The following is a 26,901-nucleotide window of genomic DNA, read 5'->3' as shown; positions in this document are numbered from 1 at the left end:
GTTCAAATCCTATTTCCATAGGATTTGAACAGAGACATTTACAGTCAGCTCATAGGGAGGGGTAAAAAACAAGCAGGTGGACAATAAGAACCAGATATTTATTAAATATAATTTTAAAATTACTTTAAAGTCCGACAGATCAGTATGATGGAAGAAAGAAGTTCACAGATGGCAACTGAAGGATTACAGAAATCACTGATTGGATGTGTGATACAAACATGCGACATATCCTGATCACTCTGCAAGCAATTCCACATTTCTGAAGAGCAAAGTACACTTTAGAAAAGACGGCCCACTTGTGACAGTTGCAACCAAATGCACACAGGGTGGGGTGCATGGAGGCCATTTGCAGTTAATTATAGTTTATGGTTCTCTATACTTCTGTCAGTCTTGTGATGGTACTATGTTCAGCAACACAATCCATGAGGTGGAGGATGCTATAAGAGTTGCTGGACTGCTTTTAGTATGTATTATTTATGGTCACTAGTTGTTTAATTTCAACGATTTCATCTATAAAAGTATATTAAGTGAGGATTAAACAACCACCCAGTTTATGTTCCCACACTGCTCCCACAATTTACAATTAAGAATATATCCCAAACGGTGCACAACAAAGAAATTCCCAAACAACATAAGAGGCATTTATGTGTGCATGAGAAAGGATGGACCTGGAATGGCAAACTGTGAATCTGATGGAGATGTGAGTTAGTGCTATTTATTTCAGTCCATTGACTGTGCTTTCTCTCTCTAGACGTCACTCTTTACCCCCACAATCTCTTAAACAGCACATACAGATGTCTTTCAGTCATTACCCAAACTGTCAAGCTGATGATACACAGAGCAACTTTTAGAGCAATCGTGCAGGGCAACGTTGCCACAATGGTAATGAGTAAAGATTACTACCGTAATCCCCTTCCCCCACCACGCACCGCCGCTATCCGTTCAAAACATAGTATGACTTGCCACTAGCAAGATTGCTCAGCAACATTGCTCAAAAAGTTGCCCCGTGTATAATCAGCTTTAGGATAGGTTGCAATAATTCACTTCCATTTCAGAAAATAATAAAAACTTACCATGCAAATTTTGCCTTAGAAAAATATGAGGCCAAGGATGGTTATGTCTTTTTTTCTCCTCAATTATTATCATATTTTTCTTATTCATTTTTAACTTTAATACAACTGACTATTTCTGAGCTTCAGTTATTCTTTTAATAAGGAAATACTACATACATATCAGCTGGAAAGAGGGAGGAAGAGGGTGAAAGGGTCTGTGTTACGGTGCCTCTCTTGCGGCTTCACCCCACATTCCCATACTTCAGTGGGGGAGAGTTGAGGAGAGCAACAGTTCTGCAACATCATCACAATATTTTACATTGCCACAACATCACAGCAAGGTGGAAGGTGGGAGGTATGCGTTTCCAGAGGCCATCCTCAGAGTCCAGAGAGCGAGGGGAAAGATCAAAAGTAGGAGAGAAGGTGTAGTGTGTCAGACCCTGCAGCATGTAGGCTTTCAGTCGAAGGAGATCAGCTGTGCTTCTGCGCTGCCGGGGACAGCCTGAAGGGCCTGCTGCTGCTGTTGCTGCTGCTGCTGCTGCTGCTGTTGCTGCTGCTGCTGTTGTTGTTGTTGTTGTTGTGGAGCCACCTAGCAAGAAAAGAACACAGTATAAGTAAAACAGGAAGATTAGGGAGGATTGAAATAACCTGGATACTGTGAAATAAGGGCTAAACCATATGGCCAAAAAAAAAAAATAAATAAAAAAAAATAAAAAATCGGATTGCAATTATTTTGAAAGATATTACAATTTGCAATATTGTTCACGATTAGTGGGAATAATCATTTTTGTACAATTTCCAGTTTCACTGAAAAAACTATTACAATCATGATGCTGAGACATTTGTTGGGGTGTGTCCCAAACAAACATGTTTTCTTACATCTGGAGAACAAGACTTGAAGGCAGGGGCATTTCTGCAGCAATGCAGTTCATTATAATGCTGTTATGTCACACATTTAACCTTCATTCGATTGATTATGCAGCTCTATGTGAAATGTAGAAATGAAGATGCCAATAAATGATTAAAGAAGAGGTTCTTGACAGTTTAGCTAATTTACCACAGTGTGTTGCAAACTCTTTACTGGGTTTTCTTACTGCTAACACCTTCTAGCAAAGGATGATATAATAAGTGGCTGACCTGTTGGTACATGGGCTGCTGGCCTGGCATGTACTGCTGTTGTGGGGGCATGTTGGGGTCCTGTCCTGGCAATGCTGAAATCATGTTCTGCATGTTGTATGTCTGGTAGCCGATGTAGCCCATACCATTAGTGGGGGCAGCCTGGGACATGGGGGGCATACTTTGGGCCTGAGAGACCACATTCTGCACAGAATAGGGACAACAGTTAGCTGGATGATTAATTATCCTTAACCATTTCGGTTGTAGTTTATTTAGTGATCAGACAATTAAAGTGGGAGTCAACAAGACCTGGTAACCCTGTGTGGGTGTGGGCTGATAGTTGGAGTAGGGTGGACTAGTATTGGATGGAGCTTGAACAGGAGGAGGAGCAGGCTGCCCATTGGCGCCTGCAGCTTGGTACATGTACGGATTAACCATATTGGGATCTGCAGGAAAAGATGATCAGTCACACAAAAAGTACCATGTCAAATTTTTCCTGACAATATGTAAGGCAGTAGGGCAATTAAACATGGAAGTTTATCTTCCTCCTTGTTGATCTCACCTGTGGGAGGACCGGGCATGGCCTGGTATTGTGGTGGTGCAGTCTGCCCAGGCTGGTTCATATAGATGTTGTGCATAGGTGAACCCTCCACAGAACCAGCAGGGCTGAAGGTGCCTGGGTAGCTGGGTGGAGCACCAGGCTGGTACACCACCCCTCCTGCCACATTGGGGGGCAAAGACTGCATCTGTGTAACAGCGCAAACACAGACATTATCAAGCATTTATTCCCAAACACTTATGAAGAGGTATATCCCCTTTTTATTTGACCAATAAAATTTAATTTATTGGTGATTCTCAATCTTGCACCATGAAGGCCCATGTGTCATGCCAACCATTCACACTAGGGTTGGGCCGATAGACGATGCCATCTTCCATCGGCGATGGCTGACAGACATCACGACTTTGAGCTGGCATCGTGATTGTTAAACCCCCGCACCCCCAGCAAAAAAGAAATCTCTAATTTTCACATTATACCACCCTGTGAAAGCAGGTTTTAATGACCATGAACATTCTTATTATTGTTTTTAAGTATGCTTTGCACCTGCCTTGGAATTCTCTTCTCCCCACACTCTGACACACTCACACACCTCAGGTAAACACACCGGCCTGCCCGACCTCTCTCTGTCTCTCTGCCCCCCGTCTGCTCCATTTCAGCAGTATGTTTTATAAAGTCGCCTAATAGACTGAGAACTCGTCTTTTTTCCATATATTTCCACCCTCAATCCATTATCACGGCAGCAGGTGAGCCGCACGTCGGCTTATTAATGACGCAGCAAACAACTGAAACCAACATCTGCACTCTGTGTGTTCAATGCTGCTTTACCTGGTCCTAAAAAATCCACCGCAACTTGTAACATAGGTTAATAGTATACTAATTTTTGAAGTGAGAACACATGCTCACAAAATGACAACTTCTCGATGACATCGTCCATCCCGATGTTTCATTGCAGACATCGCCCAACTCTAATTCACACTGGGCAATTTTACCAATGTGTTACCCTCTGAATCAATCTGTGTATCCCAATTATGGCAGTGATTGGAATTAGTTTAGCCTGACAGCTGACGACAGAGTATGCAGTGTACCTGGGCGTAGGGCAGAGAGAAAGCAGGCATTTGAGCTCTCATCTGCACTGTGTGCTTCTGCTGCTCCAGACGCATCTGCCTCTCCTTCTCCTGCTCCTGGAGGCGCTGGATGGCCAGCTGTCTTTGCATCTCCAGATACTCCTGCAGTTCAAAAAACACTTGTGAGCATGGTAATAAATCGTGTTTCAGTATCTACATTTTGAGAGGAGAGACTCATTTCATCACCTGTTTCTTCTGCCTCATGATCTCAAGTTTCTGTGCCAGCTGGATCTGCCTCTGTCTCTCCGCTTCTTCTGCGGCACGACGTAGCTTCTCTCTGTGTTCGTCCCGAAGGGCGTTGAGGGCTGCCCGAGCATCACGCACCTGAGCCAACTTGTCCTGCAGCCCCTCGTAGTACACTGCCCATAAAATACAGTGTTATAGTTAAAGAAACTGGATCAGCGGAATGACAGGAAAGCACAGGCACACACAAACTCATGCACGGCTAACACTCACAGCGCTTCTCATCTAGCTGGTTGAGGATGTCCAACAGCTGAGGATGCATGTTGTTGATGGATTGGAAGAGTGAGAGCACAGCGCTGTCATTGGTGATGCTGCGCCCACGCATGTGGTTGCTTTTCATGCGGTTGAGGAAGGTGGAGACAGCATTCTGCAGGGCCTTCAGAAACTGCTCATGGTTCTCCTCTGACTCCCCGTTCTGGTACTGCTGCTGAAGGTGGGGACGAGAGGGAAGCAAAGCGCAGAGAGTCATTTGTGGTCTGCCCACTCCAGTTCAGCTAGACATAAAACCTACCAACATCGGCGCTCCACACAAAGTTCAAACATACCTCCACTATGCTGACTGGCTGGACAGGAGGGACATGACTTTCGACAGGCTGACTGATCGCCGGAAGGGGCTCAGCTAATGGCACAGGGGCAGGGGCTGAGGGGGTGGGACTCTTGCGAGCCTCTTCTTGTTTCTTCTCCCAGTATGTTCTGTTCAGGTAACGGGCCAGCTGGAATAATTTGACATATTACCATAAGTGTTATAAGCATGACGGAAGATTTCCATTAGTCTACCTTAATGTAGGTATTTATTTATATATATATATATATATATAAGGGAAGAATATAACATGTACCTCGGGATCGACATCTTCAGCTGATGGAGCAGAGGAGTTCTGGGGAGAGTATATAGTTCATAGGGCAGTAAGAAAACATATTTTAACATTTTGCCCAACAATAGCAGAAATTTAAACTCTGTTTTTATCATGGAAAAAATGTTTGGTAGTGCAAATAATTTGGTTTGCCAGCGAGAAAGGCAGCATGAGAAGAAGTCTTACCACGGGGGAAGTGTAGAGGGTGCTCACTGGTGGTGCAGAGGAAGTCACCGGAGTGGGATCAGCTTTGGGATACATTGAGTAGGAGTTTTTCTGCCTCTGTAAGTAAACACATGGGTATGTGTCAGTTTCTCTCTGCAAATATGCAGTAGAAATACCCGAAATTTCAGCAGTGCAACCCACCATTCGCTCTTTTTCCTCAGCCTCACTTTGAGAAAGGGCAATGGCCAGCTGTAGCTCCTCCTCCTCCTGCAGTGCCGCCTCATCTCTCTTGGGGGGCATCTGGTGAGAGAGCGGAGCAATGGTAAGATCCTGGGAGCAGCAATGAGGGGAAAGGAACCAAAGAGAATCAGAGTCCACAAACCCCACCAAATTCCAATACAGAGCAGGGTGAGCCAACATATGTCTGTTTTATCCTAAGTCCTTAAATATCAATATCCTTCCTCAACAAATTTATTTCAACTGTGACCATCAACTAAGCCAACTCATTTTTCACATATAGTTTTTGAACAATTACCTGTGACTGTTGGGACAGCGGGCTGGTCAGGTACTCAGGAGGCAGCTCGGCAGGGCCTGAGGCTGGGGCTTTTCCTTCAGCTTTCCTAAGTGGAGGAGAGAGGGAGGGGTGGCTGGTGAGGAAAAGGGATCAGGGAGGACAAACAACCTTGTAAATTAGAGGAGAGCATGCTGCTTCAAACACCAATCTCTCTCCAAAACAGAAAAATACAAGAAGGAGCCCAGGGAGCGCATACCTCTGTCAATGCAGCAAAATCCTCTAAATCTCAAAACAGACATAGTCCGTCTCAGTTCTGGAGAATGCCTAAATTCCAGGAATGTTAAGACTCTAAAGGTTTAACTGTGCAATAAAACGTTGGCCATCTAAATTTTGCAACATTGCTCAAAGAAGCTTTTCATTCAAAATCATTTAAACTGCACAATATGGTCTGAAATTATTTGTCACAAGCTGTTCCAAGATGCCTTTATGGGTCATCTAATGTGTTACGTACCAAAATGGGGGAAATACGGTGGAAAATTAGTTGTAATGAAAAACAAGATATTCAAATTTGTGATGCGTACATTATAAATGGTTACGGTTGCACCGTATTCCTAAAAAATAAGTCAGTTGTTTTTCCGCCCTAGGTTTAAGTTTACACCAAATAACGATAACTAATTAACAAAGGGCTAAAAACATGACTTGGATGAGGTTGTGAAAAGATTACAGACAATGCACTGCATTCAATCTTTTACCCTAAACCAAGGAGCAATAGAGGCTGACTGCTCAAGAAAAGAAAAAAAAAAACATTCATAAACCAATGCATACTTTAGCACAACAACAAAGTATAAAGCATAACTTGACCAACAGAATAACTAAATGCCAGTGTGCAATATCATGCACGCTGCAGCTAATGAAGTGGCTGGAGACAGATATATACTTCACACTCAGAGACTGAGAATTCACACTAAATCTGGAAGTTTGATTATTAGTTCGTGGGACTCACTTGTTAAGCAGCTCAAAGCATGGCTCGCACACACGCACTTCCTTCTCTATGCCAAACTTCGGAATGGTGGAGTACTTAGACGAACACTTTCCACAGAAAATCTGGCCACAGGCTCGACAATGGTGCTAGAGAAGCAAAGAACACAAATTGTGGCCAATGTCCGGATATACATTTACTCCACACACACTGCTGTAAATGAATGAAAGAAACCATAAAATGTGCCCTAGAAAGCACGGCCTACCTTTCTTGTCATAACTCCAAACTGGACTCTGCACCGGTGACACTCCTCTGCATCAACCCAGTCTGGGGCCTGGACAAAGCAGACAGACATCACATATTCACTAAAGATGTGGTGATACAACAAAACCACTTCTAAACACTTCAGAGCCATGACCAGCACCAACTTGTGCTGATTCTGCAGATAGCCACCCACTTCAAAACCCTAACATTAAGAAGAAAAGCAAAATATCTTACCCTCTCAGCTGCAAACATTGCGTCACTCTCCTTAAACTCAGGGAACACATGACCTATGAGAAAGCAAAAGAGAAACAGACCTTTTAAAGACACAGTGTGATACCCGTAGCACATTAACAGAAGTAAACAATGATTCATAATAATTGCAGTGCACATACAATGTACCATGTTTTTGAATATTTATAATTTTGAGCTTTCAGGAATGCATAGTGACATTCTCAGGATCCATTTTAAAACATTGTTGGAATGTAATTACTGCATAAATAATACATAAATGTTGATGTGCTTTTCTTAAATTTAATTGTAGCTAAGACATGGTTGGGAAACATGTATCTGGGTAAATATACTTCCTTAAGGCCCTTACAGACAACTTGAAAAAGGCACCACTTTGCTCTGAAACCCATTGTTACAACCTTAAGTGTGATGTGTTTGGTTTGGGGTGTGTTCCTTCTCTCTGTGATTGGGAAAAATCTAAGTAAAACAAAGCTTCTGCAAAAGCCTTCTTACCTTCCACTTTCATGATCTGATAGGTGTCTTGAACCACCTTATATTTGGGTTCGTTGCGGAAGGCGTGAGCCCACGCCTGGATCAGGTACAAGATCTTGTTTCTGACGTTTGGTTCCGTCTGCTTCTGGTGGTAAACGAACCACACAGAGTCATATAAACCTGTCTTAACAGCTTCAAGTCCCTCTTCATTCAACAGTTTTGTACATCACATAACATTGGTACTACTGAGCTTTTCAAACACAAACTGAATCAAACAATGTTATGTTTGGCAAACGAGAAGTGAGGTGGGAAGTCCCTTGCTTTGGTCTGAAAAAACCCTCCTGTCACAAGGCTATGACATCATCAGGAAGTAGAAACCGGCATGGGCTGGCAGAGCTTGTGTCACCTGATACAGCAAGGACCCAATGACATATTGCTAGCTCATGCTGTAATGCAGCAGGCCCTTATTGAGTCAAGAGAGAAGGTGGGAAATGTGATAGAGCATCCAGCCAAAATACGGTCAGACAAATCACCCTGTCCATGTATAACAGGGTAAAAGCACTGCATCCAAACTTTCCACTGCTTGTTTACGTGTTACTTTGACAGCTGAGGGCAATGAACTAATACATAGATGCACAGATATTATTTAACCTAATCAAAGGTGAACTTTTGGATGAATTAGTCGAATGATAGCAAATTAGACTAAATAATGCTCATCTTAAATGCTTAGTTGATTAATAAAAAAAGAATTGACAGTATAACTGAAAATTAAAATAATCTAACAAATGCTGCACATGCTCCAGTCCCGACCCGCTTCACAATGAAAAGAAAGTATTGCCTACAACAGTCAAACCTGGTGTAAATTTATGTTTGTGACTTAAAAGAACCAGTAGCAACCTAAAAAATGATGAGTCAGTATATTGGACATTTAACAAATCAGGATTTTGAATTGCAAAAAACGAACAGAACGAAGGTCACCTTGAGCAAATCCTTCAGTTCCTCCATAGTCTGTTTACTCGCCACCTCATCATGGACCGTCTGGCCACAGTTCTTCACCACTGACTCCAAGACCTAGAGGGTGAGGCCACATAATTATTCACTGTGCCAACTACAATGAACAAAAATATAAACACAACACTTTTGTGTTTGCCCCCATTCATCATGAGCTGAACTCATAGATCTAAAACTTTAAAGTTGAGGAGCTCCGCAAGTGGCGGTGGGGGAAGCCTGCACCAACCCGCAGGAGGAGCTTGCAAGGCCGGCCAGCCGCCCACTCACAGAGCCTTGTGGTCCCACTGGCACAGAGACCACTGCAGCAACAACAGCAGAGGAAAACACAGCTGTAAGGTTTTCATAACGCTTATCTGTCTTTACATTCTGAGTAATGTTGAAACGTTTTAACTTTAAGAGAAAGCTGTATGTGGGTCGCTGGTGTGTGTTGCATTGAACAGTACGTCGCGGCTGTGGTGTGTGGGGTCGCTATGACGACCAGCTACATTGTGGGTTACTATCTCTGGGTGCCATATGCATTGGAAAAACGGACGAGGGCCAAACCGAGTCAAGTAGAGTTGAGTTGAGGCGAGTTGAGCTGGTACTGGTAACGTAAAATCAGCATAAAAGGCCTTTCAGAGGAGAGCATGCCTTTTATTGTGGCCAGCCTAAGGTTCACCTGTGCAATGTCCAAGGTGTCTGATCAGCATCTTGATATGCCACACCTGTGAGGTGGATGGATTATCAAGATTTGAGAGAAACCGGCCTTTTGTGTACATAGAGAAAGTCTTAGATCTTTGAGTTCAGCTCATGATGAATGGAAGTGAAGTGTTGCGTTCATAATTTTGTTCTGTGTATGTCACCCATTTCACTGAAGCAGCTTTGTCCATAAAAGGAGGTGACAAAACAGCACACTAACACCCAAAAGCTTTCAATTTTATTTTGTTGACTTTTACTTGTTATAATGTATTTTACCAGCTCAGAAATAATTTATCAGCTCATTTTCCACTGTACACAAATCTTACCTCAAGTGCATAGAGAGCCACATGTGGATTTTTGTCATTCAGCTTCTTCTTAATGGCCCCAATAGCATATTTAGCTCTGCAAACAAAACAAATATTGCTCAATAGAAAATCCAAGTAATAAATTATGTCAGCAAAGAACAATTGGTTGATTTTCTTCATTAACAAACATTTCAACCTATTTTCACCTTCAACAGCTAGGGATATTAAGGGAAGAGGGCAGAATCACTCACTGTGCATCTCCTTGTCGAATGAGATCACAGATCTGCAGAATGGATTCCCAGTCAGTCTCCAGCAGCAGCTGACTGGTGGCTTTATCTGCAATGAGCACAGATAACAGGTTAAAGCTCCAACACTTGTATTGTCTGTGTAATATCTACCATACATTATCCAATACACCAAACAAAAATGTCATAAAAAAAAGAAACAAACAACTGGATGTTAAGTGAGCCCTGGTGCACAGAAGCATCTGCATTTAATATGTTTCCCTACTCTTACATTCAGGTTTTTCTGTATGTACACATACATGCATACATAGTATTTTGTGTGTATCATGTTTTACTCTTAAAGTAGGTAAGGGTTCTCTTAATTTAATGCAATCACATAGTGATGTTTTCTCTTTTCCTATGGAATAAGAAACGAGTCATTCTTCTGACAGAGATAACTGAACGCCATCCAAGTTTTTTATGAAGAAAAAAAACACAAGTTTGATTGGTTAACCTTGTGGTGTGTCATACTGTGATATGCGAAAGGGTTATACTTTTTGTACTATTGCACGTTACTATAAATGATGTTGCTTTGCTTTAAAACATGCCTTACAATTAGAGAGCACAATGTTTGGATTTATTTCATTGTTTAGTTCAACATCATTCTCAAGCTGTTTGGCCATCATATCAGCAAAACGTTTCACAAAATTCACGTCATGTTTGTACCAGCCCTAATTCCCAAAATATTGTCTTATTACTGATTCCATCTTAAGTTCTGTGACATCTGATTCAAGTGGGCAACTGCCTCAGACCCCCAAATCCTTATTTATATTATACTGATTGTTTGGCATTTGCTTTGTGGTAATAATTTAAGAAAATGTATCTTTGGGAAGAATATATGATAGGAGCCTTACAATGGATTTTGCTTTGTACCTCATGTTGAGGCCCTGTGTCAACATCTACTTTTAGGAACTTCATTACATAAGCCGATAATATACTTGGTGTGTATATTACAAAATGTCTGTGTTTCAAATTACCACACCACAGCGTTAAGTACCATTGGTACTATTCCATCACAAGAATACTACATAAAATGCACAGAGAATGATTTATCAGTTTATCATCACAGCGAATGATTTATCTTTACCCTAGAGCCCCCTAGAACAGGTATATTCAACTGTCTGCCGCAGACCAGTTGTATTTACAAATAAATAAATCCTGACAAATTGAAATTTTTGCCACAATAAATCCTTCAGGCTGTGCTGTCGGTAACAACCAATCACAAACATGCATTACTGATGACAAAAGCACTCCTTTGCATGAAGTTGCTGCCTGTGAATCCAGCTTCTCTCACATGAAAGCCATAAAACAAATGCTCTTACTTCTTTGACAAACAAGCTTTTGTATCCCTGTTTGTGGATTGCCCTCAGTTCATTTGAACCAGCCTTGTCTGCCACTGTAGTCGTGTAGGCTAAGCCTATCTGTGTTTTCTGAGTTGTGAGAGTTAAAAAGAACTGGAGAATATTGGATGGATGTGGCGCAGGCTAACCGACTGTTTAAAATAAGTGAAATAGTTCATTGAAGATGGATAAGTATACAGAAAAGAAAAAATAAGATTATAAATGTTTACAGGAAATGCAGTGATGTAGCCAGGTAAGAGATGTCAGAATTTACCAAATGACATGGCAAATGTAAGTTTAGAAAATGTGGTGGCGCCTTGTCAAGAGTGCATACATGATGAGAATAATAGGTCGGGGGAAATGTCCGGCCCCTAGCTTTCTGAAAGTCTGACCCCCTGGACAATGTTGATTGAATAGTTCTGCCCTAAAAGGTTAATCTGGCCATGAATGTCAACTGAAACTCAAGTAAGCCGTTTATTAATTTAACTGTCTGCCAGTTATTAATAAACTTCCAAGATTTTGGCTCAATCTGACGTGAGTGTCGATGTTCAGCATGACTCATGAAACCACCTACACAAACTGCATGATAAATGTCGCTAGTGTAAGCTAAGCTAATGACCTTACCTATGGCATCTGTAATTTAGTGTTAGGTGTTGTAATTCTGTGCAACGTTTATCTATGCAGGGAAATTGATTAGCTAGCAGCTAATTATACCAGTCTAGCAGCTAATTATACCAGTCTAGCAGCTAATTATACCAGTCTAGCAGCTAGCTAACGTTAATCAACCTGTTGTGGATTTTTTTTTTCTTTTTAAACTGAAGACAACACTTCAAGTATCACACAAATTACAATGTTCAGCGTAGCTGCCTAGCTTTCTTGGACAGTACAGCCATGTCATCAGTTATACAGAAACATTATAAGCTACTGTCCACTGGTGTGAATCACTAGCTTACGTTAATTTATTACCTGATGAAAAAAAAAAGAAAAGAAAACGTTTTTGCTTTAGCTAATTAGCACGACGTTAACACAAGGATAAGGTAACTGTTGATGTTAGCTTTGATTAGACTTCGCGGACAAACAATGCTGTATTTGCTACTTAGTCGAGTGTTGAGCATATCTGGGCCTCCAGACAATAGCAGCAAAATTTGTTAGCAGGCTAAAATTAGCTGGCCTGTGAGCCACAGCCCCAGCGTCTGTCAAAACAATACGTTGGAAAACATCGCACTTTGGCACGTAGTTGGCTAATAAACTATTAACTTAGCGAATGGGCTGATAACTTACCCAGAAGCCTCTCAAATGTACCACCACCTTTTCCCATGTTAGATTAAAAGTCTCAAAGTAGCTGTCGAAGCGTCTTGTTTGGTGAACGGGTGGTGATATTTTCACCGCTGGGGTTAGCCTGTTAGCTTTTCTGTTCGCTCCACGGAGCACAGCTGTACAGCTTTTCCTACTTCCCACTTCCGCCGTAGAAACATCAACAACAGAGGAATTTCCTCCCTCTAGCGACTGTTGATACAAAGATAAGTACATTTTGAGAGTTATCACAAAATTAATGTTTATTACAGTAACGTTATGGTATTGTTGAAGATTTCTTTTATTTAGCATTTAGCCATGATGTTTGAATATTCGATATAGCTTGATAACAACTAAATACAAGGATAATGTTGAAGATGTTTATTAAAACATAAATAATGTTTAAGATTTTATTGATCATACACTGAACAGCAGTCTTCTTCCTCATACTTGTTGTTCTCAGGCTGAGCAAAAAGACTTTACATTTTGCAATAACACACACAAGCAGTGTTGCAAATTTGCCATAGGGAAGTTAGGGTGAAGACCATGATTCAAAATTAATTATACATCCAAACGAGAAACAATGGGGCTTTGTTGGATTCTAACATAATGTTGATAGCACCTGGGTTCACACTCAATAAGAGTACAGAAATTTATAAACATAGGGTGCCCTGGTAAGGAGGGCCTGATAAGAGTAACAGACCAGACTTCTGAACACAAGGGGCCCTTGCTGGAGGACTGCAGCTCTGAAGGTCATCATGTGATACAACACACAGGACACAAACTTGGAGTGTTAATGTTAACCAACTGTGGGATTGTTTTACGCATATACAATGTTTTGCTGATATCAGGATGATGTCCTATTTCTTGTGTTACAATCCAGTCTTATTTCCTTAGAAGTGTTGTTGTATACAGTACGCTATTGTTCTAATATTGAATATGTGTGGAGGTGGAGGTGGGTCTGACCCTAAGACCCACAAGAGGAGGAGCGAGACAGGATATATCAATCAATGTAATATGGAGTTTGATGAGTCAGCTCTCTGGACCAGCTCGGATACATATGTATTTGTTTTATTTGCTTGAAATTATCACTAAACTTGTGTTAATTTGAACTTTACTGGAATCTGTGTCTCATTGAAAATAATAATATTTACATTGAAAGGACAATAGTTTACATTAGTTGAGTTACCAGTTATGTTGAAGAACAGTGAGGGCCCACTAGACCTCTGGCACGGTCTGAGAGTTTTCTTCCCACAGTATCAACAGAGGTGGAAGTACTATTTGCATTACATTTACAGTAGCTGTGAGGTATGCTACTACCACTTTATTTCAGTATTCATATTTTCACACTACATTATATAGGAATTATTGTTTATTCCATCACATTTATATGGCAGTTATATGTATAGTTACATTGTAGATTAAGATTTTAAAAATCTATGACTATATAGAATATGATGTAGGCCTATTGTTAGGCTAGGCCTACAGTAAATAAAAAGACCTAACAGTATATAAAGTAATTAAAATGAGCTCAACCATAACCAGCTAAGTTACTTGTGTTTACCTTTTCACCTTGCTGCAGTGATGTATATTTGCACTCTAGGACCCTGTTACATTAGTGCTGGGTGTGGTTACATGTATAACAAAGCAAACACCCAACTAGCGAAAGAGACAAAATGCTGAACAGCATTACTTATTTAGCCAGTGAGTGCAGAGTAATAAAATCATAAAGGAAGAGTGAGTGGGATAATCTTACTCATTCTGCCTTTAAGGTGTCACATATGTTATTACTCTGACACCAAATCCTCAATTTCTCTGCATCTACAGCCACTCAGTTTTACCTGTAAACATTATCGTTTATACAGAGGCCCCTTGGTCTATAACAAGTTATTGAATCCTTACCAGCTCCACGAGTAGTTGTGTGTAGTTGGCCTCGTGGATGATTTACCTCACTGTGAATGATATTATTAACAATTCATTAGTACACTTATAATATGTATGAATAATTGTGTTGGTACCCTACCTTTTTCGCTATCTTAAGACACTGCACTGGTTATTTACAGTGCAAGTTGTGCACTTGTCTTACTCTGTTTTCCCCATTACAATTGTACAGTAAAACGGCGCAGACTGAATACTTACTGTATTCCCAGCATTACTCTACCGACATTGGTATAGGCCTTCTTAGGTCATGTATGAGTCACTACCTGGCACTTGGGACACTGGTGGCCATTGTTATTGTTGTGCTGTAATGCTCTAAAGTGGCATTGTGTTGCTCTGTCCTCTGCTGTTACAGACAGAAAGAAAAACCAAACTGACGGAGTTGTGCATCCCTTTGCAACTGTGATCAAATTTACTGTTTACGGCAGAAAAAAAGCAAATACCGTGGTGTGTTTTCTATGCAGTTAATCTATTATAGGAAATAAATATTTACATTCAGAAACAGTATCATGCCTGCATGTACAGTAACCAAACTCCAAGTCAGCTTTCAATGGTTATAATTCATAGAAATAATTGTTTTTGAAACTGAGTCTGAGGGATCTGAACAATGTCTCATGAATAAAGATTATGCTTTTCCCACTGTGGCTTGTAACCTCCCACATTACATGCTTACACACAGAGACACTGACAGATAGGCCCTCACACATGCATTACAAACTTAATCTGTTTTAATGTCTTAATCTGTTTTTTCCTAGAATCCCACGATTTTTGTGTTGTGAAAGAAATATATTTTTCTTTTTCCCCGGTTCTGAGTAGCCAAGACATGGAAGAGGAGATGGAAGATAGGAGGCGGAGGACGACATGCACACACAAACAAACATACACACACACACACACACACACACACACACACACACACACACACACACACACACTTCTTAACAATATGGCACCACAAGCAAATGTATACACATCCCCATTGTTCTATTGTTCTTCTCCACTCAGCAGCTCACTCTCCTCGTATTGTTTACATAAATGAGCAAAGCAAAGATTTTCTTTAAAAAACTTCTGTCAAACATATAAGCTTTCATATCTGCCATCATAAAAATGGGAACACACACTATTTCCCTCAGTAGAGGATTTGGAGGATCAACAATTTTATTGTATTTTACACTTACAGACAGAGAAAAACGGTTACTGAAGGATATCAGGTATGAAATAATCAAATGAGTTCCATTTTTCCTAAACAGCCTCCTGCAGCTTTTCAGAGAAAAAAGCAAACTGGAATAACATTAAATATAAAATAATTACAAGAAGCAAAATCAAAAGGAGAGGAATCAGGTTTGTCATCGTTTGGGCTGTATTTCTGGGAATTGAAGGCATTCAGGTATTTTGGAAACTTAAACATAACCTTTGACTTGTGTGGCAGGTGCCCTGCGAGGACTACTTTCTCCACTGCTAAAGGTGGGAGAGCCTGGGATGCCAGGGGGACTCGACCCAGCGTAGAGCAGAGATCCCCCAATGAGGAGCAAGGCGGATGCCCCCCAGCCGATGTAAAGGGCAGGGCCAAGCTCACGCTTGTGTGGGGCCGCCACATGTGGATCATAGAAATCCCTGATGATGGAGTGGGCAGTCCAGCAGATGGGCACAAGATATAGGAACCCTGCGATGGCAAAAAGGGCGCCAGAGATGCGAGCAATACGGGCCTTGAGGCTGTTTACACCAATGCACTTTGTGCACTTGACTCCTAGGACCCCCAGAGAGAGAGCCAGGCCACAGATCAGGATGGAGAACACGGTGAGGCCTCGGGCAGCCTGCATGTCACTGGGCAGAGCCAGCAAGCTGTCATACACCTTGCACTGGATCTGACCTGTGCTCTGCACAATGCAATTCATCCAAAGGCCTTCCCAAATGATCTGAGCCGTCACTATGTTGTTACCGATGAAGGCAGTGACTCGCCACAGGGGGATGGCACAGACTATCGCCCCACTCACCCAGCCCACAATGGACATGATTAAGCCCAGCAACTGCATGCCCGTGGTTGCCATTGTGAAAGGTATTGTTTGAATCAGATGGATTTGTCTTGGTTTTGTTTCAGTCTTTGTTTGTTGCAGATGGCCCACTTATAGTCCCACAAAGAAATGTGACAGTCTACAGTACTGGAAATATTATGCTCCACTGCTGGATCCTCAGTCTTCAGGTGATGTTGTTAAGTTCAGCTTGGGTTAGACAAGGACAGATATCCTGAAATGACAAAAAAGCAGAACCAATTTAAATATGTTTTATTCATATAGCAGTGCTGCAAAGCTCACAAATACAAAAATATTTATAACTTCTTACTATTTACAACAATGAGCAACACATAAGTAAAGTACAAAAAGACTAATGGAGCATATATTTATCATAAATATTTGGAAACAGGCTGGGAGGCCCATGTTTAGTGGATTCCAGGAAGAACCACAGAGAATAGCTGTCTTTGACATAGCTGTGGGTGTCAAGCTACGCCTTGCCGGGTGAGTGGATTATCTCAGAAAAACATGAGGAGACTCTGAACACAAGCATCTTTCATGAAGGCTTGTAGAGTGGGCTTAGAGGACCTATGTCATCTATGTATCACAGCTCTCAGTGTACACATTTTTACCAATTCTGTGAATCTAAACGCACCCTGCACAATCAATCCAGGGTTTGCTGCATGACAGGGATAAGCTGTACCCATAGGACTTCTTTTGCATAAACGTGTATCCAATAGAGCCGATTATAATCAGATTTGATATTAATAAAGTGACAAAGACAAAGTTTTGTAAATGAGCAGATAACAATGAATCATATGAATCCTCGAATAATAATTCTGACAGGCATACATGCTCCCACAAAATATTGTGCATGAAGGGACCGCCGAAGGTCCTGAGACCACACTGTACAAATCTGTGCCTTATCTTTGTTACAACCATGGTTCTGCCTACTTTACAGGAAATTTTTTCAAACGTTGCATTCTTTATATCCCATCAAACTCATCACACGTCACACAAATGTATCCATTTTTCAGCTTTTGATAATGCAGATAGGATATTTTCAAGGATATTTACCTAAAATGAAGTACTCTCACTGCTCCCCTTGGTCCACAGATAAGTGTTACTGCTCCTTAGCTTGTGTAGATCAGCTGGGATGCCTGGATTTGGGTGAATGACGGCCCTGAGAATTCAGTTCAGTCCACAGGAAGGCTGGAGAGCAGGGGTGGCTCTGTCTCAGAGGTCAGTTGAACTGAAGCAAAGAGGGTCGATCGGCATTGACACCCAGGACTGAGCTGGAGATGGGGCTGCCCTCGGAGATGCCAGCGCAAGTCTGTGTGGCAGTGGGCAGAAGCATGCGCTTGTGTGCACGACCGTGTGTGAATGAGTGAATGTGAACGTGTTTGAGTGTGTCTCCCAGTGCCTGGTGTACGAGCACAATGCCCTGCTGTTTTGCTGTGCCCTCCCTCCCTGCTCCTCGTCAACCTCTGTCCCAACCCTGCAGCCCCTCGCATCCACCCAACTCCACAACCCATTTTCTTCTCTTTTTCGACTTTGACTCACTTGTTCATTTATGAGAGCCTTCTCTTTTCTTCTACCCTCCTTTTCAATCTGTTTATGGGTTTCACTGAAGTTTCTTTTTGAGTTTAGGGAGTCAGTTCTTACACAACCCTCTTCACTGTTCTGACAGGGAAAATGTGGTTCATTGTAGTTTTTCATATGGATTCTTAACTGAATTAATATATATGACAAACTGGATTGATACTGAAACTACTGTATTTCTACTGGAGATTTATAAGTTGTATATTAAGTATGATGTTTAGATGCTGCAGAAACTAGAACAGATGATCAGGGGAGTAGCGTTTTTGCCGCCATACAGACGACCAGGACTGAAGAATGGATGAAGCCTATCAGTAAATGTATCTGTGAAGGTGTGAATGTGGACTCCAGATTCTGTGCAGTAGAAGGATACGCGGCCTTCTGTGTAGTCCAGAAACACGCCCACTTTCCTGGGTCTCTGCTCTAGAGCCACCGGGGTGACAGGAGAGGTGTTGGCAACATACTGGCCTCCAGCCCTCAGGCTTAATGTCCAGAAACCATTTGCAGGGCAGACGGTGAACTTGCCCTTCCTGTTTATGGACTGTCTGACAACGCCAAGGTTCCATTCAATCTTCTCCCCGACCTCCACCTCCCAGTAGCACCTCCCACTGATGAAGCTTTCTTTGGCCAGCACGTTTGCCACACGGTCAAACCGCTTGGGGTGATCTGGTACCTCCTGAAGCTTGTCCGTGTGTCTCACCTGTTTTCTGTCATCTGAGACGAAGAGGAAGGGGTGGGCTGTCTTAGCACTCAGATTGACATCCTCTAAGAAAGAGGAAGGAGAGAAGGTCAAGAATGGCTCAAACAACAAGGACATCTTCAGCACTAAGAGACTGTAAGAAAATTACTGAGGTGGTGGTGGGGGTATTTTAAAGTTTGTTTTACTTGCAAGGCCGTATATCTCTAAATATATATGGCTCTGGGAACTAATTCTACCATTAATAAATAATTTCTAAATATTTAACTATATCAACTTTAATATATTTATGAATAATAATGTTCACAATAGGTGAATTAACAATTTCCAAGTTTTTAACATAACAAAAGGCTGAAGGTGAATTATATATAGGCCTACTTTGAGATGAGAGAATGAGATGAATGCTGAAACATAAATTTGGAGTTTTGTTAAAAAACAAAATGTGTCTTCCAGACTCTTGTCACCGTCCTGGCCCTTTAAGGACGGTGGTGGTGTGGGAAACAGGAAAAAAAACAAGTGTGTGATCTGCTAACGTGGCTGGGAAAAGTAAGTTAAAAACTGTTCAGCTAGTGGGTGAGACGGACAAAACAAGCTCTGGTGAAGTGCCGACGAGCCGTGTAATGTGTGAATTACTGCTGTAAAGGAGAAATAAAGTTCCTGCTGACGAACGCTGCAACGACGTCTTCTTCATGTTAATGACTGGCAGAGTGGCCCGGACTGCTAAAGCTAGTTACCAGCTGCGAGCCAGACTAAGTTAATCATTGAACGCCAGTCTGTTCTCAACTACGGTTCTGAGCAGAAAGCTGGGAAGGTAACACTCTTGTCTGACAACCATCCACTTAGCAAAATGAAAAAAATACATAACACTCCCCCTTTTCTGACCTCCCCTTCCTCCCCCTCTAATAATTTGTGTACAATCCCTGATATTTCTCTCTGTGTAGACAAAGCCTTACCTGTGTATTTCTCTATTCGCTTAAGTTCTGTCAAAGAAAAGGAAAAAGAAACGTCACTGTCATTGGACGTATCGCAAAATGTTGAATTAATATGACAGATGAAAGTGGCATTACTCACCAGATTTGGAGAGCCTGTTGACTTCTACTTTTATCTTTTCCATCATGTCTGACAGTGCCCGTCTGGTGACCCCAAGACAAGGGTCAGTTTCTATGGTAATCTTGGACCACTCCTTCATCTCAGAGGGGCACTTAGTGGAAACACTGTTCTGCACGACATAAACAAAGACATTTCACTTTAGCAGCGGGCGGTGCTTCACTGTTATCATTACATTATCTGCAGGAGGTAAAAGGTGCTTGCCATGGTAGTGTGTTTCGTATCTTCACTGTTTACGGGAATCTTAGGGTCAGATTCAGCGGTCTCCTTCCTCAGCTCCAGAATCTCTTGTTTCAGCTCTCCCAGCATTTTTTCTACTTTCTTCTCTTCCTCTCTCTGTCTCTCCTCAATTGCTGCAACGACCGCTTTGTGACTCTTCTCCATATCATTTACGAGGGCAGAGAAGACCTTCTGACTCTCTCGCACCTCTCTGAGGTAAGAGTTCTGATTGGACATCATCATGCATCATCAATCAACGATATACATTTAAAAATAGATATATTTTAATGAAGTGGAGGTTTTCAACACACCTTTTGGAGCTCCAGGGAATGTTTCAACCTTTCAATCTTCTGCAGCCTCTCCTCAATCATTTGCTCAACATCTATAACCTGCATATGTGCAACAGTGACATGAGCATGAACAAAATATATTAGATTTATTCATTATGTAAATTATATCACCTGTGATTAGATAACTGACAAATGCAATAAAGTACCATTTCTTCATCAGGCGCTTTCTGTGGTCGAGTCTTCCTGTAGTTGTCTGAGACGTCTGCAAGAATGCGGTTGACACTGAGGTCGGGCTTGTCAGCAAACAGTCTCTTACAGTGGGGACAGTATTTGGACTGGTGTCGTGTCCAGAAGTGGCAGAGACAGGACAAGCAGAAGCTGTGTCCACATGGTATGGTCACTGGGTTGGTGAAGATGTCTCTACACAATGAGCACAAGAAGTGCTTCTCAGAGAGGAGGCAAATTGTAGAGGCCATACTCTGAAAATGACAATGTCAACAATGTGTGAAAAAGCTTTTTATTCCGAGACCTCTGTGGCTCCCATGAAAAATCATTACAGCCCCATTCAGTTATGTCCACTTACTTCTTTTTTACTCAAAGAGCTCTGACAAATTTTGGATTTTGAACTCGACTGGATGAGTGTTCGAAAGTTAAACTTGCATTTATTCATTGTGTTGACTACTTGAGACTTTTGTCAGATATGTATGTGTTGATTGAACTTGGGTATGTAATTTATCAGATGAAAAAAGGGCGGGTGTGCAGAGATGGGAGCAAGAGAGAAAAATAGCCTAGTTGCTGTGTCTTTTGAGTTTGAGTGAAACTGTCTTCTTTAAACCATGGCAAAGATGAAACATGGACATAATCAACAAATTGAGGGTTGAGCGAGTACTCAGGTGAACTAACTATCTGGTACAGTAAGTAAGACAAAGAGTATCATCAGAGTAAAATGTGTTAATATCTGTTTTCTAAACTATAAATATAGGAACTTTTTTTAAATTGTTCTCTTACTTTTGTAATCAAAAACATTGCTCTGAAGCTCAACTCTGAGGCTGTTCTGTTTTCTAATAAATGCAGCAACTTCTGATCAACCATACTGATTTCAGGCTTAAATAACTAACTTCCAGTTAGTGCTGCCCATCTCCAGGTCAAGCCCCGCCTGTTCCGAGTACAGATACAGATACAGATAATTTGATTTGTTGAACAGATACAGATACAGACAGTGGTGCTCAACCCTACTAATTACACACTGCAGATAAGTCATATATTCAAATTCCAGCCAAAATCTAGTAGACACTTTTGTTGTAAACAAGAAAGTACCTGTACTTGACTAAGGCCTTAGACAAGGATTCTACTTTCCACGTCTGCGAGTAGGCGAGGACCCGCCAGGTCCGCGTGGCGACTAGCGCTACCAGGGCACCAACCGATGTACTGCGCATGTGGGGAACGTGTGCGCCAGCTAACTGCAGAAAGTAGTATAAACAGAAGTAGTCCGAGTCCGCTTCCGAATACATTTGAGGTTTTATGCATGTACATTTAAAAAATGTAGAATTTAAATCCTCTTCACTTGAAATGGAAAGTAGCATAAATGCAGTTAAGTTGTTTTAACTTAAAACTGTGAGCTAAATGAATGCAGAGATATATGCCGGTCAGTTAAGGGAAGTTTTTTTGCATTGATAAAGTAAAAGATTTTGTTTTAATTCAAAGTATCAAGTTGAAACAAGTTATGGAAAGTTCAATCAACTCAAAAAAACAATGATTAGACAACTACAACACTGTAATCATATCAACTTTATGAACCTTAATTTGTGAGTTGAAAGAACGACATTCTTCAAGTTGAGCTAACTTTCATTGTCAAGGCAGCAGGTGAACTTTTAATAACAATCATTCATTTAGCTGACTCTCCAAAGCAACTTATAATTGCTATATATGTCAGAGGTCACACCCTCTGGAGCAACTCTTAGGTGTCTTGCTCAGGGACACAGTGGTGTGTCACAGTGGACTTGAACCCGGTAGACCAAAGGCATGTGTCTTATCCTGAACCATCACCACCCCTGAACTTGCATTTCCAAGTTAAACTAACTTGAAACGTCGTACAGTGTAAGTTTGCATTTGATTACATTTCAAATAAAGAGGACCAAAACGTGAGAAGTGCCCATAGAAATAATTTGATAACCAGAAGGATTTTTGTGTTTAAGGCAATGAATGTCAAAAGTGGATTCCTATTATTTAATGAAATTAAAATGTTATAGAAAAGAGCTTGAACATTATAGAGTTGATACTAATTGAAAATGTAGTGTTTGTATAGCCTAATCATTACTGAATACATACAGTGTAATTTATATACTGTATATATGAGAGTGGTGGAAGAAGTACTCTGAGCCTTTACTCATTATAATTATGACATTATTAGATTGTAATTATTGATGCAGTTTTAGGCAGTTTAGTCACCCCACTGGCTGGTCCCTTCCAAAGGGTCATAACATAAATCTGAGTGGTTGCAAGATGAGGGGTAAAAAAGAAAAACAGTTTAGATGGAAAATGTTTCTTTGCTGGAAGTGCTAACCACTGCAGACAGAAGATTGAAAAAACTATTGACAATATGTTGCCTTTTATAAACTTATATGTATATATTTTGTGTTAAATCAAAATTTTGTAAAGTAGTGATTATGTCTGTCATATAAATGTAGTGGAGTAAAAAGTACAATATATCCCTATGAAATGTTGTTAAATAGAAATTTAAAATAGCAGAAAATGGAAATAATGAAAACCTCAAAATTGTAGAAGTACAGTAAACATACTCTACATACTACAAAAATACTTTAAAGCTACATACAGCACATTTACCAAAAAGGTGCCATTTAAAATATGTATTGCCTTTGATAAATGTATTATAACATATCAAATCAAATGTCCCATCTTGAACTATTTGTACTTGAAGCACATTCTTTTTTATTTTCAGCTCAGCGAGGCAGCACTCTGACGTCATGTTCTTGAGCAGAATGACATTCCTCTCACAAAGGACAGGATAAGTGATTCCTTTTTAATCCACTGAAGTAATGTTTGTTTCACAATGAAGCCTAGCCCTTTAATTATTTTCTACCACCTCTTGGTCTTATTTGTCCTTGTCACAAACATTTGAGATAAAAACAATTACTTTGTCATCAAGGACAGAGAACACAAGCAGCCAAGACAAATATGTGATCTACAGTATGTACTCAAACAGGAAGCAACCAAATGGTTTGTTACGCAATTGGGGAATGTGCCTCAACACAAAGCAGCAACTATTGAAATCTTAAGGTTGTTTTTCATGTGATTCCTTGGTTTTGTCCTGACTCCATTGTACTTTGACATTCATGTGGGAAACACTCGGATTATGCAACAGGTTCACGATTGGATCAGAAGTCTGATTTATGTCTGAATTCATAGTCGGAAAATAATTGTGGTCTTACCTATCCGAGTTGATCCTGTCCTGATCGCACTGCCGTCAGTCTGCACTGCTTCTATTCACAATTTCAGATAACAATACATAGATACCACAAACGGTCTACACTCAACAGGTGCACCACGGTGTGTGTGTGTTGTCAAGGAAGGGGCAGTGCTTTAGACAACGGCACGCTCAGTTGAAACTCCACCCTGAATGTTACCTGAGCTATGCTTCAGCTAACCTACAGCAAGACACCAGGAAATGCTGGAGGTTAAATAAAATGGTATGTGGTTAGCAAAACAACAAAGTCTCAAAAATGCGCTGTCAAAAATCACAACTCTCTTTATTAAAAATACAAATTTACAGTTTAATTAAACTATTTCTGACCATTAGCAGTCTACTTTAAGCTGTTGCCAAAACACTATCATACAAGTCGTGTTTGTGTTTCAACCTGTATTTCCTTATCTAATTTGGTATCAAGTTGACCTGAAAGCTACATAGCAGTAAGACTATGTAAAAGTTTCTTTTCACTTTATTCCTGAAAAACAGGTTATAAGTTAATGCCACCCTGTCATGGACGAGGAGTTGCAAAGAAGCGATTGATGAAGATTGAGTTAAAGTTGAGTCTGGCAGGAGGAGCCACTCTGTCCTCCATGTGCTTTATAGCTACTTGGGCTGTTCCTCCTGCTGATCCACCTACTGCACCACCTATGATTCCATACAATACCATTCCCCCTGGCCCCTCTATAGATCCAAACAATGCACCCATAGCAGCTCCCACAACCAACCCCATCCCCAGTCCTCTGGCCAGGGAAGTTCTGAGCCATCCATTGTTCATCTCTGCCTTGGCTCTTATCTCTGCGCCGACAGTGGCGGTGTAGGCATCCTTCTTGTGATACAACTCCTCCGCTATGTATTGCTTCTCCATGTCAGTCCACACCTTCTCTATCTCTGCGGTCCTTTTCTTCCTGAGCCTCTTTTCCTCCTTCTTCACGCTGTCCTCTGCCTTCTGGAAAGTACTGCTGGAGAAGTAGCCCCCTCCCAAAGAGGCCACCATCCGCTCTATCTTCTGCAGCAGCTCTCTGTCCCGGCTGCGATCTCTCCAGTTCTTATTAAAAACGTGAAAGCGGCCACCGTACTTCTCGATCAGTTCTCTCAGGTGCCAGTCAGTCTTTTTTACCCTGTCTTCAAGGACGGGGTCCTCCAGGTTTCCTTCATGGGCCAGGAGGACCATGCAGTGCCTCACACAGTGTCTTCCAAAGCGTTCCTTCATCAGTTTGGGGCCTCTCATGTCGTTCGCGGATATTTTCTCCATGTCAAAGGCAACAAGAAAAGCATGGGGACCAGGAATACATAAGCACTTAGACCTTCTCAGCTCCATCTTCCTTTTGGGCTGAGATATATCCTTGTCATACATATTTGGTCCATTGATCACAGCCACTCGTCTACCAGCCAGCTCTCCAATATTCTTCCTGCTGTCAGAAATGCTGGTGAAATCTTTAGAAAACACCTCCCTTCCAAGTATGGCATTTGTTAGTAGGAACTGTGACGGTCCACTGCTACCGACCACCATAAGCCTTAATTCCGCAGTAGATCCTGTGAAAAAGTGAAGTTCAGTTGAATTTGAGACAGAAATGACACAGAGTAAATGCAAAAAGTAACGTGCATTTCTCACACTTCTCATTGTTATTGTAGAGTATATCATGTTTTCATGTTCCCTTGCTGTAGAATCTCTATCTTTTAAATGCGTCAAATTCATATGTAATAGATTTTACAAAAGATTCACAAAAAATGTAAACAATTCATGAAAAATTACTCTCTTTGACGTAGATAACTTAAATGTTTTTTGATATTTCAAATAATTTTATGTTTTTCTAACAACGGACTGAGATGATTTGCTCTTTTAGTTTTCTCCTTTAGCCTTACCAAGACTTCAGCCACAGTGACTCTGTGAGGCTGTGCTTTGAGCTAAATGCTAACATGCGCACAATGATATTGTTAACATGCTAATGGTAAGCAGGTATAATGCTTTCCATTTTCACCTCTTTAGCTTAGCATGCTACCCATTGCTAACTGGCGCAAAACACAAAGTACAGCTGAGGCTGATGGGAATGTCATTAGTTTTGCAGGTATTTTATCATAAACTAAAGTATGTCCGTATGAGATTTCATGGCAATCAATCAAATACTTATATGTTAAGATATTTAATTCTGGGCCAGAGTGTTGGTGGATTGACCATTCAACGGCCATTACCATAGCATGGCTAAAAATTCAAGAACTAATGTTAGACCCCTTTAACGTGATAAAAGCTAAATTGCATACTTGCAGGCAAACTGATATGGACCACCATTTTTAGTTTTATAGCTTTATTTCAAGTAACCAGAGCATTCATTTCCATGTCATTTGTGTTTAATCCCTGTTTATATTAAATATGTGAGCTTACCTTTCTTCCTCTTGTCCATTTGGCAGATTTACAAAACAGATTCACTCTTTTATTTTGGATTATCATTAAGTTCTCTAGCTTCTCACTGGACTGAACTCATCACCATAACTGCAAACTATTAACTGTACATCCTTAACCATTTTCCTAATCTCTCTCTCTCGCTCGCTCTCTCTCTCTCTCTCTCTCTCTCTCTCTCTCTCTCTCTCTCTCTCTCAGTTGATTAGGTAATTGGGAACCAGACACAATATTAAGCGGAAAATGTCCCCAGGGTTGGAAGCTGGCAGTGAGCACTTATTGACATTTTTAATGAAAAATTTAAATTAATAACTACTGTGTTTTGTACTTTTGCTGTTTATACCTTGGTTTATACCTGGCTACTATGAAAGAGGAAAAAAATATTTCTACATTTTCTTTGGAGGACAATTTCGTGGAGGTTGACTGGCTCATTTCTCACGGATTTGTGTAACCATCATCATCACAAATGACTCTCCAGCGTTAATCAGCGGTAATTCTTTGAAGATCAGAAGCACTGACTGGAGAGAGCTGTTTAACAGCTCTAACAGAGCTGAACTGGCTCTTATACCTCAAAATGATGAAGAGATTGAATTAACTGTTAACCTGACAAGTGAATGTTTTTATAAACATTAGAAAAGGGTTTTGTTTTTCCGTTAAAA

General features: G+C 41.0%; 4 protein-coding genes across 14 annotated transcripts; all 4 read right to left on the bottom strand.

Annotated features, from left to right (window-relative positions):
• Nucleotides 1–79: 79 nt before the first annotated feature.
• hgs (hepatocyte growth factor-regulated tyrosine kinase substrate) lies at nt 80–12,654 on the bottom strand. Of its 8 annotated transcripts, none has more exons than XM_046031092.1 (20): nt 12,490–12,654; nt 9,836–9,920; nt 9,606–9,681; nt 8,569–8,661; nt 7,612–7,735; nt 7,105–7,157; nt 6,872–6,940; nt 6,631–6,755; nt 5,649–5,760; nt 5,315–5,443; nt 5,135–5,230; nt 4,934–4,972; nt 4,640–4,807; nt 4,308–4,518; nt 4,038–4,210; nt 3,813–3,953; nt 2,731–2,914; nt 2,478–2,614; nt 2,190–2,372; nt 80–1,641 (listed from the first exon to the last, which is right to left on the bottom strand). In XM_046031092.1, exons 1-20 carry the CDS (start codon nt 12,524–12,526, stop codon nt 1,510–1,512), a joined length of 2,367 nt encoding a protein of 788 aa, XP_045887048.1. In that variant the 5' UTR covers nt 12,527–12,654; the 3' UTR covers nt 80–1,509. The 8 variants fall into 8 exon arrangements, with proteins under 8 accessions (XP_045887048.1, XP_045887083.1, XP_045887098.1 ...); XM_046031127.1 differs by having other exon boundaries at nt 4,308–4,521; nt 5,315–5,413; nt 12,490–12,653; XM_046031142.1 differs by having other exon boundaries at nt 5,315–5,413; nt 5,649–5,733; nt 12,490–12,653.
• Nucleotides 12,655–15,579: 2,925 nt separating this feature from the next.
• On the bottom strand, nt 15,580–18,241 carry cldnk (claudin k). Its single transcript, XM_046031053.1, has 2 exons — nt 17,526–18,241; nt 15,580–16,683 (listed from the first exon to the last, which is right to left on the bottom strand). Exon 2 carries the CDS (start codon nt 16,485–16,487, stop codon nt 15,840–15,842), a length of 648 nt encoding a protein of 215 aa, XP_045887009.1. The 5' UTR covers nt 16,488–16,683; nt 17,526–18,241; the 3' UTR covers nt 15,580–15,839.
• btr02 (bloodthirsty-related gene family, member 2) lies at nt 17,993–23,936 on the bottom strand. Of its 4 annotated transcripts, none has more exons than XM_046031018.1 (8): nt 23,810–23,932; nt 21,678–21,820; nt 20,567–20,780; nt 20,382–20,459; nt 20,056–20,295; nt 19,816–19,963; nt 19,698–19,724; nt 17,993–18,812 (listed from the first exon to the last, which is right to left on the bottom strand). In XM_046031018.1, exons 2-8 carry the CDS (start codon nt 21,794–21,796, stop codon nt 18,268–18,270), a joined length of 1,371 nt encoding a protein of 456 aa, XP_045886974.1. In that variant the 5' UTR covers nt 21,797–21,820; nt 23,810–23,932; the 3' UTR covers nt 17,993–18,267. The 4 variants fall into 4 exon arrangements, with proteins under 4 accessions (XP_045886974.1, XP_045886982.1, XP_045886992.1 ...); XM_046031026.1 differs by having other exon boundaries at nt 21,678–21,816; nt 23,810–23,928; XM_046031036.1 differs by lacking the exon at nt 21,678–21,820 and having other exon boundaries at nt 20,567–20,839; nt 23,810–23,936.
• Nucleotides 23,937–24,276: 340 nt separating this feature from the next.
• Nucleotides 24,277–26,246, bottom strand: LOC123967219. Its single transcript, XM_046043269.1, has 2 exons — nt 26,228–26,246; nt 24,277–25,380 (listed from the first exon to the last, which is right to left on the bottom strand). The coding sequence occupies exons 1-2, from the start codon at nt 26,244–26,246 to the stop codon at nt 24,356–24,358; spliced, it is 1,044 nt and encodes a 347-aa protein (XP_045899225.1). The 3' UTR covers nt 24,277–24,355.
• Between the last annotated feature and the right edge of the window lie 655 nt (nt 26,247–26,901).

Source organism: Micropterus dolomieu, linkage group LG02 (genome assembly GCF_021292245.1).
Source record: "Micropterus dolomieu isolate WLL.071019.BEF.003 ecotype Adirondacks linkage group LG02, ASM2129224v1, whole genome shotgun sequence".
Taxonomy (NCBI): domain Eukaryota; kingdom Metazoa; phylum Chordata; class Actinopteri; order Centrarchiformes; family Centrarchidae; genus Micropterus; species Micropterus dolomieu.
The sequence above is the reverse complement of the archived record's forward strand: the minus strand, read 5'-3'. Positions and strand labels throughout refer to the sequence as shown.

Coding starts and splice junctions, on each gene's coding strand:
- hgs (XM_046031084.1), bottom strand. CDS start 12,526: ATGGGAAAAGGTGGTGGTACATTTGAGAGGCTTCTGG. Junction 4,522..4,639: donor AGCCAGTCAGCATAGTGGAG/GTATGTTTGAAC, acceptor CCCCACCTTCAG/CAGCAGTACCAGAACGGGGA. Junction 3,954..4,037: donor TCATGAGGCAGAAGAAACAG/GTGATGAAATGA, acceptor TTTGAACTGCAG/GAGTATCTGGAGATGCAAAG.
- btr02 (XM_046031018.1), bottom strand. CDS start 21,796: ATGCGCAGTACATCGGTTGGTGCCCTGGTAGCGCTAGTCGCCACGCGG. Junction 19,725..19,815: donor CAACAGGCTCTCCAAATCTG/GTGAGTAATGCC, acceptor TTTCTTTGACAG/AACTTAAGCGAATAGAGAAA. Junction 18,813..19,697: donor GCGAATAGAGAAATACACAG/GTAAGGCTTTGT, acceptor CCTCTTTCTTAG/AGGATGTCAATCTGAGTGCT.
- cldnk (XM_046031053.1), bottom strand. CDS start 16,487: ATGGCAACCACGGGCATGCAGTTGCTGGGCTTAATCATGTCCATTGTG.